This window comes from Gadus macrocephalus, chromosome 7 (assembly GCF_031168955.1).
Source record: "Gadus macrocephalus chromosome 7, ASM3116895v1".
Classification (NCBI taxonomy): domain Eukaryota; kingdom Metazoa; phylum Chordata; class Actinopteri; order Gadiformes; family Gadidae; genus Gadus; species Gadus macrocephalus.
The window spans coordinates 8,792,478-8,812,153 of record NC_082388.1 but is presented as its reverse complement, the minus strand read 5'-3'; the positions used below and the strand labels follow the sequence as shown (position 1 = coordinate 8,812,153).

General features: G+C 44.0%; 1 protein-coding gene across 1 annotated transcript in view; it reads left to right on the top strand.

Moving 5' to 3' along the window:
* Nucleotides 1-492: 492 nt before the first annotated feature.
* Nucleotides 493-19,676, top strand: part of LOC132461348 (rho GTPase-activating protein 26-like) — a 75,357-nt gene continuing 56,173 nt past the window's right edge. The window contains 1 exon segment of the mRNA XM_060056424.1: nucleotides 493-1,190. Within this exon segment, the coding sequence (XP_059912407.1) occupies nucleotides 1,037-1,190 (154 nt within the window). The 5' untranslated portion in view covers nucleotides 493-1,036.

Here is a 19,676-nt window from a genome sequence, read left to right as displayed (position 1 = left end):
ACACACACACACACACACACACACACACACACACACACACACACACAGACAGGGGGCGCCATCTAACAATAGCTGAACATGTTAGTTGGCAGACGCAACCATGCTACCACCGCCGCTGTGGAAGACATTCCCCGGCCAGACAGAAATGACGTCGAGGTCTCCCAACCAATCTGCATCCGAACACAGGAACGCTTCTGGCGCACAAACACGCCCCCAGTTCGCTACAACGCACCTCTCCGACCATGGACCTATTAAAGAAGTCTCCGACCCTTGGGATTCGGGAAGGGGGCGTCCCACAGCAGCCATTGGCCCAGAGAGACATCCATCAAAGGATCCAAACCAATCAGCATCCGAACAGAGGAACCCTTCTGGCGCCCAGTCACTCCCCCAACCCACTACAACGGATGCCTGTCCGACACAAGGCTCCGCCCCCTTCTCAAATCCCACAGTAACCATTGGCTCAGAGGGACATCCGTCACAGGATGATCCGCGTCGGGGTAGGTCGATTACGACACGCCGACGCCGAGAGGGATGGAGAGGAAAGCATTGGGTGTTTAAAACGCCCAAGGTAGACACTGCTGCGTTCTCCTGTCTGGTTTCTTTTTATTCTTAATATTCTCTCTCTCTGTGACCCACCGTCCTCCTCCAGAATGGCGAGGTGGTGAGGAACGGGCAGGTTGAAGCTCCTGACGGGCGACAAGTGGACACTATTTCCCCGCACTTTCCCAACACGGATAAAGCCTGCTATTCAGCGTATGACTTTTTGTTGTCAAAGAGGGGGGGGGGATACCGTGTGCGATAGCGCCAAGCTAGCTATTTTATGATCTTGTATTGTTGCACTGGACCGGAGTTAATAGAGGTCGAGGCGTGAGAAAAGCAAGGTTATCAGGGGGTTTATCGTGGGTGTCCTGACGCTCTGCGCCTCGTCTTGTAATTGGATTGTGGACCATTGACACCAGCATCACCAGGAGCGGTAGCTCGGTCAGAGATCCCGTCCTCCGCCTGGTTCTGTGGGGTGATCACAGCCTTCCGGAAAATGGGACTACCGGCCCTGGAGTTCAGTGACTGCTACCTGGACAGCCCGCAGTTCAGAGAGAGGCTCAAGTCCCACGAGATGGAGCTGGACAAGACCAATAAGTTCATCAAGGAGCTGATCAAAGACGGGAAGGCTCTCATTCAAGCTCTGAAAAGTAAGTGTGTGTGTGTGTGTGTGTGTGTGTGTGTGTGTGTGTGTGTGTGTGTGTGTGTGTGTGTGTGTGTGTGTGTGTGTGTGTGTGTGTGTGTTTGTTTTACTACTCTTATGTGCACTGTGATGGCGAATACGTTCACAGATTGGAAAGTGGGGAAATTGATTGTTTTCTCAACAGATACTTAATAGAACAACACATTCGTCAAGAAAGGGATAACCTGGTTCTACTTTGTGACTCCCTGGTTGCCACTGATCTCTGTCTGTGAATCCAGTTAACCTGCAATGTTCGGGGCTAACTTGAAAATCGTTCAAATGATGGTCCCCTCGGTGTGTTGGGTACAGTTGTAGTGGACAACAAGAGTGAATGAAACGAGCTTCGATGTCAACTCCTCTTCACGGCTTCCCTGGGGTTGTGTTTATGATGAGGAATGTTTGAAAGGAGAGCTGAAGGTTCAAATCCCAGGTTAGAGTTTGGGAGGGGAGTCGTTCAGTCCTAGAAGAACATGTCGTTACAAGGTGTCCTGTAGCCTACTGTCTTTTTTGTACGTTTGGAAATCCCACATCAGCCTCTCAGTGTATGAGACTATGAGTAGCCTTTTCATCCATGAGTCATCTCTTCTTTTTACTAGACCATGTTACAGCTATGTTACTATACCGCTTGAAAAAGCCAGATTTGGAAAGACGAGCGGAGGACCTAATCAGGGATCTCCCTTCACCATATGTTGTTATAATGTTTTGGGAGTTTGGGTTTCAGCTTCTGTGCACCACAAAACGCATGAGAAATGACCGGTCCAGTTAGCTCTTGATCTCACCAATCCACCTGGCTGACCTCGGTGAAGACCCAGGTCACAGAGAGAGGGTGACAGGGAGAGATTGACCAGTTTTACTCATGCTTGTGCAAAGCATCAAATTGAAGGGCACTTAACACTAGCAATTGACTCTGCTTGCGTTAGAGAGCAGAAGCAGTTGTTGGCTGATGCTGCAGATTGGTTTTTTTAATGGGGAGGTATCCCACTTTGGAACTCAAGCTAAAGTTGAGAGACTATGTCCATTGGTAACCCTTATATTCATAATTTTTTATCCCTGGTAAAAAAAAAAAACGTGCCAAGATAATTGTTACATCAATACTAATGGTTTCTATTCTGTCAATCAATCAATAAAAATGAACACAGTCTTGTTCCTTTTGTACCTCATGCATTTCTTTTTAAAGCCAGAAGCAAAAGTGCTCTTGCACAGCATGCATCCCATTTGCTGTATGTAACTTGTTTAATCTCTGGGTAGTTTTCTCGTCGTGCGACTCTCACAGGTATCTGTGGTGGTAATCACCGCTGCATCTTGTGACCACGCGGAGGGTCATTTAACTCTAGAAGGCAGCCCGGCTGGAGCACCCATAAATCACAAAGTGTTACCCTAGACGGAGTAGGGCAGGTCAATATGGTAAAAATATTATATTGCGACTTTTTGGATAGATATTGCGATTGCTATATGATGCACTATTTTGGGGAGGATCAGACATTTTTTACCAAACAAACGTTTACTTATATCTGGATAAAACAAATGTGTGTCCATGTGATGTCTCCTCAGCACTGCAATACCTCAGTTATAATTGTGTTGTATTTACACATTTTACCCTTATCAAAAGATGGAAGGTACTGCAAATTGGGAATTGCCCTTGGCCAAACAGCGATTTCAATACTGTTTGATGAATTGTTCAGCCCTATAAGATGCATGCATAAATTCAGTCGGATGTCCCTTATTCCTTATTTTGTGCCTGATGGATCTGGTTTGTTTTTGTTTTCTTGTCAACCTACCTGTCATCCAAGCCTGTTACTTGCTATCCAAATCTCTCACACACACACGCACGCACGCACGCACACACACACACACACACACACACACACACACACACACACACACACACACACACACACACACACACACACACACACACACACACACACACACACACACACACACACACACACACACACACACACACACAGGGGATATTGTCCATGTGTGTGTTCCAGAAGTCAAGTGAGGCCACGGGAGAAAACATGTTATTATGTTGGCAGTAGAAAATGCTGTGTGCACTCTGCTGGGCTCGGACATGGCTTCATCAGTCAAGGAAACCCTAATTGGCACTCTTGACATTCCCCAGTGTTGGACCATGGCATGTCCGTAATAAGGTGGAATCCATACATACATGCATGTATTAAAGCTCAAATAAATGATGACCTGGTCTTAATTTCTTGCATGCACGCTCAACAAAAGACGTAGCAGGGATGGATATAGATTCCAGTGTGCAATACACTATTTCCAGTGACTTTGTCTTATGTTGGACATAATACCTCCTCCAGACTTTCACATTGGTACCACCTCCCTGTGGCTTTGCTCTTTTAGTATTTTCCATACAATTGATCAAATAACAGTCTTACCCTAGAACTAGTCTCGCAAAGCCAGACCAAACTACAGCAAGTAGAATGGTCTGGAACCACGCTATTTAGAGCCGTCTATCCAGGGGGAAACTGGGCTGGCCTGTTTTTATTTCTTTAAACCAATCACAATCGTCTAGGGCGGGGCTAACCCCGGGAAACGGCAGCTGTGTCCATGCAAAATAGTGCCGGAGGGGAAATTATTTTGATGGAACGCCTTCACGTTCAGAGGCTGTCAGAGAGATGGCTCAATCCCAACCGCAAACGCCACAAAAAACAATTAAAGATGTATGTCGCCTATCGTTTGTTTCTTTCTCACAATGATGTCAAGACGCCATACACTTTTGGCCCTTGAGGAGCTCACGGGACCTATCAAATAATATACCCTTGGACTGCAGGGTTCCCACCTGATCTTCCATAATTGCGACCAATGGGCAAACTACCAACACAATACTGTGTTTACAAGTCTCCGAGGTCGAAATGAACATTACCCCTGCTAGCTCGCTGCACACAATAGGCCACGCTTGATACATACAACTTTTGCCATAGCCTGTGGGAAAACAGGCAAGAACATCTTTCTCCCTCAGCAAATGCTGTAAGGAATTCTTTTGAAGTACTTTGCAATTTTCGACGGAAAGAGCCAAACATGCTAGCTTTACAGCGCCGTCAAAGTCCTCTTCAAAACTCGCCATACTGCCTAGTTTCCGAGTTTGAGGGGGAGCACAATACGGGAAAGCCAGCAACAGGAAGGGGAGGAGTAGCGGTGGAATCCGACGTCAGCGCTATAGACGCTGTCCGTTTCCGCTCAGCCAGACTACCCTAGCAGTAGCACTATCCCTAACCCTCCAGTCATGCTAGGATTTGTGTGTGTTCACTGGTGCTGAGTGTGTTAGAATGATGCAACGGACAGGCTTGCTGGTACATGGTTTTAATTAGCTGGCACAGATATCCGTATTCACATGTTACCATGACGTTTCTGTGTGATTGGCAGTTGCCGATGAGGTGATGGTTGAAATATGCTAGAAATCTCTACACTACGAAAGTCCCTTTTAGGCCTCTTCCTCCACTCTTCCACCCATCATTAAGTAAGTAATTGACAGACATGGTCCATGAGCCATAGTGAGAGGTTGATTCAAAAGTTTGTTAGTCACTTCATTGTCAGGGATGTCATGACCTTTGATTGTTCTATCGGTTATCTTCACTTCAGAGTACTTAACGTTCTCCCAGGTTCTTTTATCAGCAATGACACGATATAGTGTTGTTATACTCTTTGGGCTGTTTCCTGATGTAGACACGCATACAAATACACACACAACCGGCTTTTAACTAGAAATAAACTGCACCCAACACAAACTCCACCCAAAGACAAAGAAAAACCCTGCACAACTTCAGCCAGGCGTGTGAGTTCTTGTTACCGTAACCTGTGACCGCCGGTAGCCTGGGTAGCCCCGCCCATTTGGCTGGCGATTTGAATTCGCCCTGCAGAAGGGTCTGGAGAAGAGCAATTCATTTCTTTCTGCTTCCGATACGTTTTTGCAGGAGCCAATCACCAAGCTGGCTTCTCCCCCCCCCCTGGCTCGCTATTGGCTGGTTTTAACACAATGACGACAGGGAAGCAGCCAATTGCGTACAGAGTCAGTTGAACTAGGCCCATTGATCACGACTCTTGAGCTGAAGAAAATGACAGCAGCTTCCCCAGACCAACGTGCAATCTACGACTGAGCTTGGTGTGGCTATGTGACCGGCTGAAAAACTATTAACCGAGATTTTTTTGCCAGTGGACCAACATGTCTTTACCATAATCAATTGCTTTTATACTCCCTCTGTGGCTCATTGGCAGTGGATGTGTTGGTTTCTTCTTTGCATCCTCTCTTCCTCCCCCCCCCCCCCTCCCCCCCCGGCTCAACTGTCACCCGTTATGACAAACTCTCACTCACACTCACACTCACACTCACACTCTCTCTCACACACACACACACACACACACACACACACACACACACACACACACACACACACACACACACACACACACACACACACACACACACACACACACACACATTGTTACCATGTTCTATGCTACAGGGAATGAGTCATGTTTCCAAAGAGCAATTTCAGTGGACGCACGCTAAGGGGCAAAAAATAAAATAAAGGGCACAGAAACATGTGTGTGTTTGTATGTGCACGCGCCTCTGTCGGTGGTAATTCGGGCAGTGATTGTGATTTGAATCGGTGTGTGTGTGTGTGCGCGTGCGTGTGCGCAGTGCGCACCCTTTAGACTGTCTGACTTGACAAAGGAGAGGGTGACATCAGCAGTACCAGCAGGGCTGGATGCTGCCCTAGTTTCCTTCCTCCCCCCACAGTACGTCACTGCAAAGGGAAGACCCCCCTCCACCGGCGCACACACACACACACACACACACACACACACACACACACACACACACACACACACACACACACACACACACACACACACACACACACACACACACACACACACACACACACACACACACCCGACCACCTCTCCCACAGAACATACTCGCATGCATTAACGGCATCCAACAGACATGTGCAGCATCTTTTTTTACATGCAAAGTTGTGCAAATGAAGCGCATGTCGGCAGCTATTCTCGGCCCCCTCACAGAAGAACACAGGAGCACACTCTCGGCCTCTTTGTTCCTGTGTGATGTATGCAGAGGAATGCCCCTAGATTCCCCTCCTCTTTTCCTTCTAATTCTTCACTGTCTTTTAATATCATATTTTTAAGGACAGGAAAAGTGTGTTGGCGTTTCAAGCTTTTGGAGACCGGACTCCCCCCGAATCAGAAGTTGTGAACCTCGAAAGCCAAATAGACATTGAATTCTCTTGAAAAAGTCGACGATTGGGATTGCACATGTGCACTATGGGCCTTTTCCTTGGCAGTGTCATTATGTGCCACGGTTATAAAACACTTAACTGCCGATTCTGTGGTCAAATATCTACTGGGAGGCCGAGCAGCTTTGAATGAAACCAATAGGCAGCCATGCAGTTTGTATATTACATCTATGGTTAGTTACTAGGGATGGGGGGGGAATTAGTTATACTGTATGTGAGTTTACTAATTACTTTCTTCTGCAATACTTATAGGAGGAGAAAGTGGGTGCATGTTCAGCTGTACAGTTTGGGAAGCAAGATAGTAGCTTGATTCCTACAGAGGCCGCTATAGTGGATTAATCTATGGCAAGATTACCAGAATTTTGGCAGTCTATACATATCATAAAACTATAAGATTCATGCATGGATTTAATTGTATCTGAACTTTTTTTAAATTGACTCGGACAATGGTTAAAGGGGACCTATTATGCTTTCGACTTTTATGACCTATAAACGTTGTTATAATGATTGATAGTCATGTTTAACCATACACAAAAAACGATGTAGATTTTCGGGAAACTCTTCCTCTCATCTGGGCGCTTTCAGCCTTCTCTGTCAACGCTCCGTTTCGTCCTTCTCCGCCCCCTCGCCCCCCTCCTGCCAACCCAACTCCGTTGTGATTGGTTACCTTCCTTGGAGCGCGCGCGCGGGCAGATTTGACCAGGCATATGGGGGCGTGGCAGGAGTACGTCTACGTAGATGTTTCCCGGAAATGTGAACAAGTGAATCGCAATCATTGTCCCGAGTGTTTAGCGCTCTGCACAGCCACCCCAGACTGTCAGCAGGGAATACGTCGAAAGGCATGTACGTCATTATTTGACACTTTAGTATGGTTAAACATGACTATCAATCATTATAACAACGTTTATAGGTCATAAAAGTTGAAAAAGCATAATAGGTCCCCTTTAAGTATGTTATAAGCTTTGGTATACTTGCCATAAGTGTGTTATAAGCTTTGGTATACTTGCCATTCTATATTGCATTGATAGCCTATTATATGAATAAAAGTTATTATAAATAATAATAATATTATAATAAGACTTATAAATAATATTTTTATTAATCAGGGACATTTCCATGAAGGGCACCAACAGGGCACCGATAACGGGGACGGCCCGTGACCCTAGCCATTGTCAACATGCAACAACTTTGTTCTGTTCAGCTCAGCCATGTTCAATTGACCTGCAGAACCCAAACCCCAGCGTTAAACCAATAAATTAATCCCACGAAGATAAAACAGCACAAAATAATCACATAATATCGTACCTCAATATTTACAGAATTCATATCAGCACTTACAAATTGTAGTGCATTTGTAAGCAGATATTAACATATGTGTTACTTGATTTAGCCCCAATGTCTTGAGACTGTGTGAGGCACTTATCGGAATCGGCAGAGGAACTGAAAGTAATAATTTCTGTTTTTTACTTCCGTTTTCTAAGAAACCTCACCATGTGAGGTTTCAGACACCAAAACCAGAAGTTGTTAAATGATTTTGCTTCACATCTGCTATTCATTTGCATGTGAGACAAAAAATACCCTTCGCATAAATATGAATTTATGTTTAGGAGCACACGGTGGTGATCAACTTATCGGCTTTCACACATAGCACATTCGTTTTGCCGACCGACCAAGAAAATAGCTGACCAAATCACACCTAAAACATTCCAATAGATGTTGGAAGGTGTAGTTCATGTACTGTTTCCCCCCATTTACAGCGTTCGCTACCGAAGATTTGCAACAAAAATGCTTGCAATAGAACCATAAGATAACGTTCTGAAACTGGACCGTTGAAAAGCTTATAACATACTTACACCTGAAGATAAGATGTCACTGCCATTGCATGTTTCCCATTCCCCTGTGTGTAAAATACCGTACCAGATATGATCTGAGGTTCTGTTCAAAGATCTGTATGAGAGGATGTAGTTTGTTTGTTTCCAACTATTGTTAATTCAACACTTAAATACTCAAACACAACTGCTCTTTATGTTAAGAGCGAAATCTCCTCATTCTTCCCTTTATTGGACACTATTGTATTAATTTGTGCCCCTTCTTTTTTGACTGCAACAACTTGGCGCAGTGCAGACGTACCGGTAATACCATACTGTTTATACCATTGTTATTGTTTATACAGTTTAAAGCAGTTTATAATAAATATAAACCAGGAATAATTTAAGAACACAAGGTCCCTGAGGTTCTTTGTGCTCCTATATTTATTGATTGTAAGAAGATCACTCCATGCACAAATACACAAATGAAATCATTACATTAACATATGTTCCTTCTGCAACAGAGAGGAAATAAAATGGGTTTGGCTATTGTTTTAAACCCTTTTTAAAGTTGACATTTATCTTGGAGAAAGTGACTCCATTCAATCCCACTTATACATTCTACACATTTCTGATCCATAAAATACACTACAATAAAAATACAAAGTACTAATGAAAGCAAAAATAGTGGCGACTACCATGCTCAGCGGAAATAAGTAAGATATTGTGTATTAAAATAATAATCAAAAAAGCCTCCTTATAGAGTGTCTGTCATGTAAATTAACATTCTACACTAACAAATTGACAATTTTAAAGTTTAAAATGTTGAAGAAGCCATGAGAAGAAGCCTGTCGAAAGAGTCACATTGAGGCCATCTGGAAAGTGGTCCTGAAAACTGTGTGTGTGTGTGTTTGTGTGTGTGCGCTTCTTTCTCAGCCCACTAGCGGCATATTGATTTGATCAGACGGTTTCCTGACATCATAAAGTCATGAGCAGTACACAATGGGGGGGGGGGGGGGGGGGGCATGTTCAGGGTGTGGAGTTAGCTGCATTTTGCCAAGAATGCTCTTCAACTATCTGAGGTGATTATTAGAGGTAATGGTTTTGAATCATGGCCCAGGGACTGCAGTCATTACAAGGAGCCAGAGGGGTGCTCTATAGGCATGTTGCTTCACTGTAGCGGTGTGGCGGGAGGAGCCAGACGAGACAACAGTACAGCCTGCAGACAATGCTTTGCTGTTTAGTCTTTGGGCAGAACATGGAAGGCATAGGGCAAGGCAACTTTATCTATATAGCACTTTTCATACACAAGGCAGACTGAAAGTGCTTCACATAAAAACATCTTCATCCAATTAAATGAAATAAATAAAATGGAGAAATAAAATATTGGCAAAAAAATGCATTGTAGAAAAAGTGCAAAAGTTATAAATTCAATGTATTTAAGATTTAGCAGAAAGCTGAATAACACTATTAGTGTCAGAAAATAGTAAAATTGAATAATAATACAATTTAGTCACAATTATACGATAGTTTGGATACATAATATCACACATTCCTTTTGGCTATAAACCTTGTCATACACACACACACACACTCGTGTGTGTGCTCTATTCCAAATGATAATAATAGAAGTTATGCTTGGCTTTAGAAGTCCTTACTTTACGCCTGAACACGACTATATTGTATTTGCCCTGCTCTCTTCCCCTTTATACTCAACTCAAAGAGCTCCCTCCTTGGCACACCCCCAAGGGGGGAGGGATGGAGGAAGGGAGGTAGGGGTTGAGACCTCACCTGTGCTAAACTAGATCTGTATAAAACAAACACCCACACAGACACACACACACACACACACTAGGGGTGGGAATCTCTTGGCACCTCATGATTCAATTCGATTCCGATTATGAGGTCAACCATTCGATTCTGAAGCGATTATCGATGCATCTCGAAGCAACAATTTTTTTTATGTACATTTTCATGCGTGATTTTCAAAAATATATATACATCTGGGTTTGCTACTCAGAGTTTGCTAATCACGTCCTACTTTTGTGATGATCATTAAAGACATCAACAGATGAATTAACTTATCTAATATTTCATAAGAGAGAAAGCTTTTGTCTCAAATATGACTTTCTATGAACAATGCAATAATCAATGCAGCTTGCATTATAACACAATATGGAAGCATGCAAAAAATAGGTTTCAGTTTTACTTTCTTTCTAATCTTTCTTTTCTATGTCATTAAAGGAAAAGCTGCTCTTGAATTAGAAGGAGTTTTGTGTCTGGCTGTGAGTTTGCGCGCGTGCTATGCGTAGGCTGAATTGCAATCGTGTCAAGATAAATCAGATTGGCCAATACACTGAAGATAAATTCAATAATTTTAAAATTACAAAAATTATCCCTCTCTGGAGGAATGTTGCAGCAGAAAAAATTCAGATTATCAATTTATCTGCATCGAGACAGAATCGTTCTAGCGAGAATCGCGATGCATCGAAGAATAGATTATTTTTCCCACCCCTAACACACACACACATTATGACTAAAGGATCAGAATAATTGACTGGAAACTGCACACTGATTTTCAGTCTGTCTCTGGTGTCGGACGCCTTTTTGATTAAACTGAAGCAGTCTCTACTCGTCCTATGGTAACTATGTTCTGAAGGAGCAGCAGACCCATGTCAAGGAGGGAGGAGTGGACAGACATCAATCCAATTAAACTTCCTGAGCTGGGGTCACGGCCTCGGAGCGGGGTCCATCTTGAGGTTAGTTAGAGCGTGGGTGTGGTTCTCAATAGCCCGCAGCGCTAGACTTTGAGCAAGGCATTCAATATGGAGGTGATAATGATAACTCCCAAAATCCCTGCCCCGGGGTGTAAGGAAAGTGTGGTTGTTGATGAGGTTTAAACGAGTGTGTGTGTGTGTGTGTGTGTGTGTGTGTGTGTGTGTGTGTGTGTGTGTGTGTGTGTGTGTGTGTGTGTGTGTGTGTGTGTGTGTGTGTGTGTGTGTGTGTGTGTGTGTGTGTGTGTGTGTGTGTGTGTGTGTGTGTGTGTGTGTGTGTGTGTTGTCCAGGCATGCCACAGGTTTCATATTCAGCAGAATAACTTTTATCGCTGGAGGTAAGAAATGTAACCAGGAGCTGTGAAAGAAGCAGGCGTGGTTTTGGTATGCATGCACGCACGTACACCCACGCGCAGGCATATATACGCATTTGCTTGTGCTCCCCCAATGAACAAAGTGCACACACATGCCATAACTTGTTGAATATCCTTTTTTCTTCCCATACTAAAACTGTTAATGAGATATAGGGCCCTATTTTAACGGCCCAAAACGAGTGAGAAGCGCCAAGCGCGAGTAGCTTTGTGGGCGGTTCTATGGCGATGTCGCTATTTTACCAGCGCACAAATGACTCTTGCACCCGGCGCAAATCTAAAAAGGGTTGGTCTGAAGTAGCCTAATTACCCGTAGGTGTGGTTTGGACGTAACGTGCAATAAAACAATGAGAGTGCCATCTCCCATCCCCTTTAAGAGCCATGAGCGCATTTGAATCCGACGAGTTGATATTTTGACAGCGCGTTTGCAGTCTCCGATGAGACAGATGCATGACCACATGCCTAATTCACACATGGAATAGCGTATTCTTCCACAACTTCAGAAACACTGAGTCCTCAAATAAATGTCGGCAAAGAAAACGTAACACACATATGCAGTAACTGTTGTTCTATTTAATGATATACGCAATACATTAACAAACTTCGTTTCTTACCAGTATTGTATGCATTATCGTTATCGACTTGTGTTCCCCCCCCCCGTTAATATACATTGCCATGGACTGTGCTTTACGTGTTTAGTTTGCGTGTCTTTAAACAGATGGATGCACACACCGCTTTCATTAACTCTTTTACACATACACACACGCGCGCCCGCATTCATTCATTCTTTTTAACACTCACTCGCGGTAAAATAATGTTTTCTCACGATCAAATACTCAATCCTAAATGTTATGGGCATGTACACGATGTCTGTGTCAAGAAAATATGTGTTTGCTGTACGGTGTTTGCAGATGCATTGATTGAAAAGTACAACTTATTACCGGTGAATCAGCTGTTCTTTCCCAAATAATTTACCAAGAATGTGTGGCTATGAGAGAAGCAAAGTGTATGCGCGAGGTGCACAAGCAACATTATGCATGCGCCCTTAAAATAGCATCTGAACAACGCGCCACTGACTTTAAACCAGGTATTTCCTGGTTTGTGGCGCAATTTTTTTCTGCAACTGCAAAATAGCACCAGGGAACGTTTGCGCCAGAACACGCCTCCTCCTTTCGCCGAACCGCCCCTTGGGGTGCAAGATCATTCCCTAATTTACAGGCGCGTGGCGGTGGAGGGAAAAGAACGCTCTGCGCCAGTTGCAAAATAGCAACGACACATGCTTCAGTGTAGAAAGTAAATCGCGCCGGATTCAAGATAGGGCCCATAGTGCTTTCCAGTTATTAGCCTTTTTACCCTCAGCCACTTACATGATTGTAAGCAAAAGCTGTGTTTCACCCTGCATAGTAAATCGCTCCATCAAGGACAACCCCAATGTCAATATTTAGAATAATGCCACTATGGATATAACTGCTTTATAAATGAAATCCTTTGTATCTATCCCAGACCTCCAAGTGCTAAAAGATTGGGCATGTTTGAGTTTAGTAGATGAGTATTTGTTATGACTATAAAATGGCATTTAGGTCTTTAGACAGATTGCATTCGCAGGCTTTTCCAGAACTCGCATATTTCCATTTTTCCATCTGGCTGAGAATGCTCCTATGATACTCGGGAGTAATACAAAATGACAAGAACACCTTCATCGTTGTATACAGTTCCAGTTGGTCGATTTTGTGGACTCTCTTCTGGGATTTGTGCAAGGGAATGCCCCATCTCTTCTCTCTTTCCAAGCATGACCAACTTTTTTGAGCTTTAGCTCGATTTAAATATAAATCATGAATATGAGCTATTTTGGGGGATATTTTTTGATTTCAAATCGATTCCCTGATGCAAAACAATTCCAGATTCCGAATGGATTCTTGGTTCGGTTACTAGGGGTGTTTGTCAGGACAGTTCGCTGTGAACAAAGAAGTTGTGTTGCAAATAACTGCACGACTTGAGTGATTGAAATTTAATAATAATAAATCAGTCTTGTATAGTGCATTTCTAGGACCCAATGCGCTTCACAACAAAAGAAAAACCTCATATGAAGTCCTTGTAGGCGATTTAAAAAAAATTGAGTTTTGAGGAGTGACTTGAAATAATAAATGGAATTTATTCACAGAACAGTCCGGCAGGCAAAACAGAATCCAGGTACAGGAAGGGTTCGTAGACAGGCAGGCTGGCAGACATGTACAGGCTGATAGTCCAAAATCTGGTTGGCTTGCTCCGACTGGCCATTTGACTGGGGATGAAAACCTGAAGACAGACTGACTTTGGCCCCCAGAAGGTTACAAATAGCACACCAACATCTTTAGGTGAAATGGGGCCCTTCATAGGGAGCCCATGTAACCTGAAAAGCTCAGCTTGCGCTCAGTGGGAGTGAGTTTATGTGAATAGAAGGCACATGGATGGAGCTTCTGATCAGCACAAGAACTATGGGAAAGAACGGCACCCACCCCAACATCTGAGGCATCCACTCCACAATAAACTGTCGGGCAGGGTCAAGTTGGCTCAAGATCGAGGCCGATGTGAAATGGCTCTTCAAGCCATTGAACGCTTCGGCAGCTGGTGACCAAGAGAATTTTTTCTCGAGGAGGTTAGAACGGTTAGAGGAACCACCACTGAACCATAATTGCGGATGAACCGCCGGTAAAAGTTTGCAAACCCCAAAAATCGCTGCAATTCACGCCGAGACGTCGGACGAGCCCAGTCAGTAACTGCTTTTACCTTAAGGCAGTCCGTCTGTACCCTGCCTGCTGTGATAACATACCCAAGGGAGGCAACAATCTCCTTGTGAAATTCACACTTTCCGAAAGGCGCTGCAGGACACTACGGACATGCTGGATGTGCTGTGAAATAGACTTAATTCAAATGTCCTCCAGGTAAACAAAAACGTATTAAGCACATCCCTCAGGACATTATTAATCAGACCCTGGAACACAGCTGGCCCCGGTTTCCCGATAATGTCCACTCCTAGCGCGCTACGAAGACTCTGACGTTGAGACTTGGTTTCCGAACGGTCTCTTAGGAGTCTTCTCGGGAAACACTCCTTGCGTCGTTCGTACACGGTCCTGTCCAGAAAGAAAGTAATGAAATTCGATTGCTCAGAGTTCGATTTTCCATTTCATGACCAGGTGCATGACAGCGTTATAAAGAATATTGCAGTTTTTGCAAATAAAACGTTGCTCCAAATGCTTCTAGTAGGCCTAAACATGTATTTAACAATGGGGGATCATAGTACAGCCTACACTGATTTAAAAAATATAAAGAAAATAAAAAAACAGCGGAGGAGATTTAGGCAATTCTATTCTTAATTACATCTGTTCAAATGAGGCTATTGATTTTCTATTTATAAAGGTGTCTGAATTGTTGATTATTTTTGAATAGTTTATTTAGTAATTATATAATGTATATACTGTTTATGCTGAGACTGCTTAGCTTTTTGATACCTGTAGGGGTCTGTGTGCGCAGGCTTTGGGCACCGCTCGGGTATTGGTGTGTGTTTGTCAGGTGAAAACTGGTGAAATCAGGTGAGTCTAACATGTGGAACACTAAGTTCTCCTGATGATTGCCAGAAATGAGTAGACTCACTGGGGGCATGACATGGGTAATCTGGGAAAACCTTACTCCGGTTAGTGCCCTGACCGCCAGGGGTACCTTCAGCTTGGCTGGAGAGAGGTGTATCTCAGAAGCCAGAGAGGTGTCCATGAGGTTGCCATCGGCTCCCGAGTCGAAAAGGACTGAGATGATGTGGCGATGAGCTCTTGTAACGAGCACGGCAGAGACAAGGGTACGGACTGTAGGAGAGGGATGAAGAGGAGTAACGCTCACCAGTATTCCCCCCTTCTACGGGCGAGCGCTGCCTTTTGCTGTGCACTGAGCGGAGTAATAGCCAGGTTTGCGATCGAAGGCTCTCTTCGTACCAGACGAGCCGGGCAGGTTGGGCTGTGGCCGCAGTTGAGGCTGGGGTGGATGCACCAGGGACAGTTGGCTCTGCTGCAACTGGTCAGCCATGTCTGTGATGTTGGTTGTCATGGCTTCCAGAGGGTGTCTCCTTCAGTGTGCTGTTTTACTACATTACATCTCAAAATCGGGAGAAAACATTCTGTCAATTGAACATTTATAAATGTGATACATGAGTACAATATGCCATAAGGGGGATCAAATCACGACCAATCCTCCGTGACAACAACCGTGGGATAAGATAGCTGGTGGGAGAGCTAGCTTGGAACGCTAAGTTAGCTTAGCCAGAGGTGCATTCTAGAACCCGCCATGGCAGTTGTTTTGGTCCTGGATTTGGATCCTGTACCCTCACTTTCAAGGCATAAGGTGGTAGCCAATTCTTTGGTGAACATTTCAGCATGCAGCTATCGCTGAGGCTAGCAATATAATGCTATTGGGCTGGCATACAGTGGCCACTAGGCTGTTACCGCCTCGAACGATGCCGTGCCTCGGCAGCTGAACAGAATTCACGGCCGAGCCCCAAGCCATGCAAAAGTGCCTTCTGGATTTATGAGCCAAGTGTGCCAGCTAGATGTGTGTGCGACTGTGCGTGCGTGCGTGCGTGCGTGCGTGCGTGCGTGCGTGCGTGCGTGCGTGCGTGCGTGCGTGCGTGCGATTTTAGTGTGTGTGTGATTTTAGTGTGTGGGTGTGTGTGTAATTTACTGATTTCTTGCCATAGGAACATGGCAAATACATAATATTAATTGATTCTGATACAGAACCCCAGAGTTGTTAAACTAATATCTGATAGTTGATGATTGTTGATTCTACAGTGATTTGAAGATCTACTCTCCCATTAGACCCCATATAACCACTGCCGCAATTACACTGGGTGACATAGTAAAGTCGCCTTAATCTTTTACAATGGTTATAATTCAATTATAATAATTAATTTAATCTAGAATACTTTTGAAATTCAATTTTACTTTTGATATATTCTTAAAACAGATTTTGCCTGTAGTGCTTGTGCTACATTGTGAAAGGCCATTTCCTTATATCCTAGCCTTGAAAATGACATGTAATGACAATGTAATTCAGTATGAGGCCAAGACAGGGTATTTTGGATATCTTACAAGGAAAGACGATTCTGAAAACCACAATACCACCTCAATTGAGGTTAGTGTTGCTCTGCCCACAATTTGTCTTTCTATTCTCTCTCATACACTTGATGCCTTTATCTTTACCATGCTTATGTTCGACTTCATGGCCGTTAGGAATACCACTACGGTGTAAATACTTGGAAGGGTTCTTATACTCTCGTAAGATGCTTCCAATGTCCTTCTCTGGAAGACTGACCAACATCTGGCCTAATTTCCACTATCATCATGTTAGGATGCTTTAATTCATGCATTGCATTGTATTATACATAATATTATATGCAATGCCAATCCTATTGCATGTGTCCAAAGTCGTCATTGCGTTCAACATAATGAATCGTAAATTCTGAAAAGCTTAAAGATCCCATGGCACTTCCCTTTCTGAGGTTTTCTAACATTAATATGAGTTCCCCTAGCCTACCTCTGGATGTTATGGGAATGTGGTCAAAGTAAGGTTAAAGGATTACTCCTCGGTCACATGGCACCTTTATACCGAGCTGCCATAGCCTTGTGTTTCTCTCTGCCAGAAGTTGAGTTATTTTTAAACTCTGGGGCAGGAGCAAAATCCGGACTGTGGTGAAGTAGTAATACCAACCATCAATTCAACACCGCTACCTCCAAAAATAAAAAATATTTGAAACCAAATGTCTTTTAGTGCTGCTGGATAGAAACCCATCACAGCCCGATGCCGACGCCTGCCCTACGTCATTGTAACTGGGGAACATCCTTCTGTTTGCTGTCTCAGCATTTCAGTCTGATCTGTTTCTGTTTCATTGCTTTAGTACTTCTGCCCTTCCTTAGTTATGCTTTGGCTTTAGACCACTTACGTCTTCAATCAATTACTAAATGCGTAGTTGAGTATCTAGTATATATTCCCATATAGTTTAAAATGGCTGTATGAATCTGTTATGGGGATCTTTTCTGTGTTTTTCAGTTTGTATGTTCATTCAACTCTTGTATTGCACATTGTTTTTAGTTTTTTGGGGGAAATGAAGATCTGTTCCATGCTATTCTATTCTGATGCTGGGTTCCAGTCCATCTACTGTACTTGTCTTATGCCTCTACACATAATAATTGCTCATACATTTTTATTTAATTTTTAAGACTTTGTTTCTAGTTGTAGTTCTGACGACCAAGTATCTTGTATTATATAACTTACATAGTTGCCCTGGCACAATGATGCTTCTTTATGAGAGAGAAACAGAAAAAAAAAACCTTGAGGAGTCCGATTGCAAAATCTTTTTTGCCCGTGGCAAATTAGATATTGAAGGCGCAGTTGCTGGCATCTCTTGTCTTCCTAATTTTCTTACAAGACGCTAAACTCTCAAAGTATACCTGTGTAGAACCCGAGTGGTAGTTCTGGACAAAGGTGCGAACAGTAAGCGTTTATTGATCAAGAGGGCATTGACACAGTCAAGTCACTGAGGCTGCTCTGTTCACACGCTGGGGATGTCCCACCGAGGGGCCGTGCAATAGATAACCTATTATAAACACGCATTGTTTCACTACCTGTCAATATTTAGGTTAGCTCTGGCTCTGCACAGTCGGCTAGGAAATGCTGTGATTCGGTGTGTGTGTGTGTGTGTGTGTGTGTGTGTGTGTGTGTGTGTGTGTGTGTGTGTGTGTGTGTGTGTGTGTGTGTGTGTGGGAGCACGTGTGTGGGTGTGTAGAGAGGAAGAGACGTCTCCAGTTCTTTCTCAGAGCCAACCCAAACAAACCACAGGCCCATGCCGTGGGGACGCAGGGAGGGTTTGTGTCTGTGTGTATCTGTGTGTGTGTGTGTGTGTGTGTGTGCGCACGTGCATGTTTGTGCATGTCAAAATGTGTCTGTGTGTGGTTCTGTGTATCCCGGCTATACCTAAAAATAACCCCCTGCTAAAGTATTTAATCCTTGGGTTACTCTCTCACTCTTTTATCCCCTGTGAGACACGCACTTACAGTGTGTGCACGACGTGCACATGCACATACACAAACACACGTGCACTGTGGGGGAGACTGGGGGGTTCAAGAGGCCCTCAAAACTGAGGATTAATGGAGGGTAATCTGCTGTGTGTGTGTGTGTGTGTGTGTGTGTGTGTGTGTGTGTGTGTGTGTGTGTGTGTGTGTGTGTGTGTGTGTGTGTGTGTGTGTGTGTGTGTGTGTGTGTGTGTGTGTGTGTGTGAACGGGCAACAAGCTTTGCTGTGTGGCGGTAGTTTGGCGCTTTATCTTTACCCTATGCTATAAAGTTTAGCATTTAGGGCACTTAGCAGACACTGTTATCTTAAGCAACTTACAACCATTATTCCCACATTCACACCCCCACGGCGGAGTCAACCCTGCAAGGCCAGCCAAGACAGCCAGCTTGTCGGGAACAGTTAGGGGGAGGTGTCTGGCTCAGGGACACCTCGACACTAGGAGGAGCCGGGGATCGAACTAGCAACCCTCAGGTTACAAGTCAACCAGCTCTACCTGCGGGCCCCTTGACTTTTGCCGACAACCATTGGGTGACGAATCTGCTTCTCTCTGTGTGTGTGTGTGTGTGTGTGTGTGTGTGTGTGTGTGTGTGTGTGTGTGTGTGTGTGTGTGTGTGTGTGTGTGTGTGTGTGTGTGTGTGTGTGTGTGTGTGTGTGTGTGTGTGTGTGTGTGTGTGTGTGTGTATGATTTCCTTCCTTCGTTTATTTTAACAGTTTGTTGCATTGTGGCCTTTATTTCCAGTGAGTTTCTATCATAGATTGGCGAAGTCACGTCCTTTCCGGTAGACCCAATGGGACCTATGAGATCGTAAAATATGAATGGGTTTCAATGGAGAGAAAGTAATTATATTCTGGTCCCAGTCTTTATATGCCCCGGTCGGATTACACATATGTTGTTTGTGGATTTAAATGATAATTCTTCATGTCAAGAGTTTGACCGTGAAATTGTTCAGTTAAAGGCTGTAGAGAAAACACAATGAGAAAGACTACACGTCTCGTAGGCGACGTCACGCTCCCTGCGACTGGCGTAGACAAGACCGACATAACTGACATAACGTACTTCAGTCGTGTTGAGAGCAGCGAAGAGCTGTAGTTCACAAAGCGGCCTCACACAAAACCTAACAT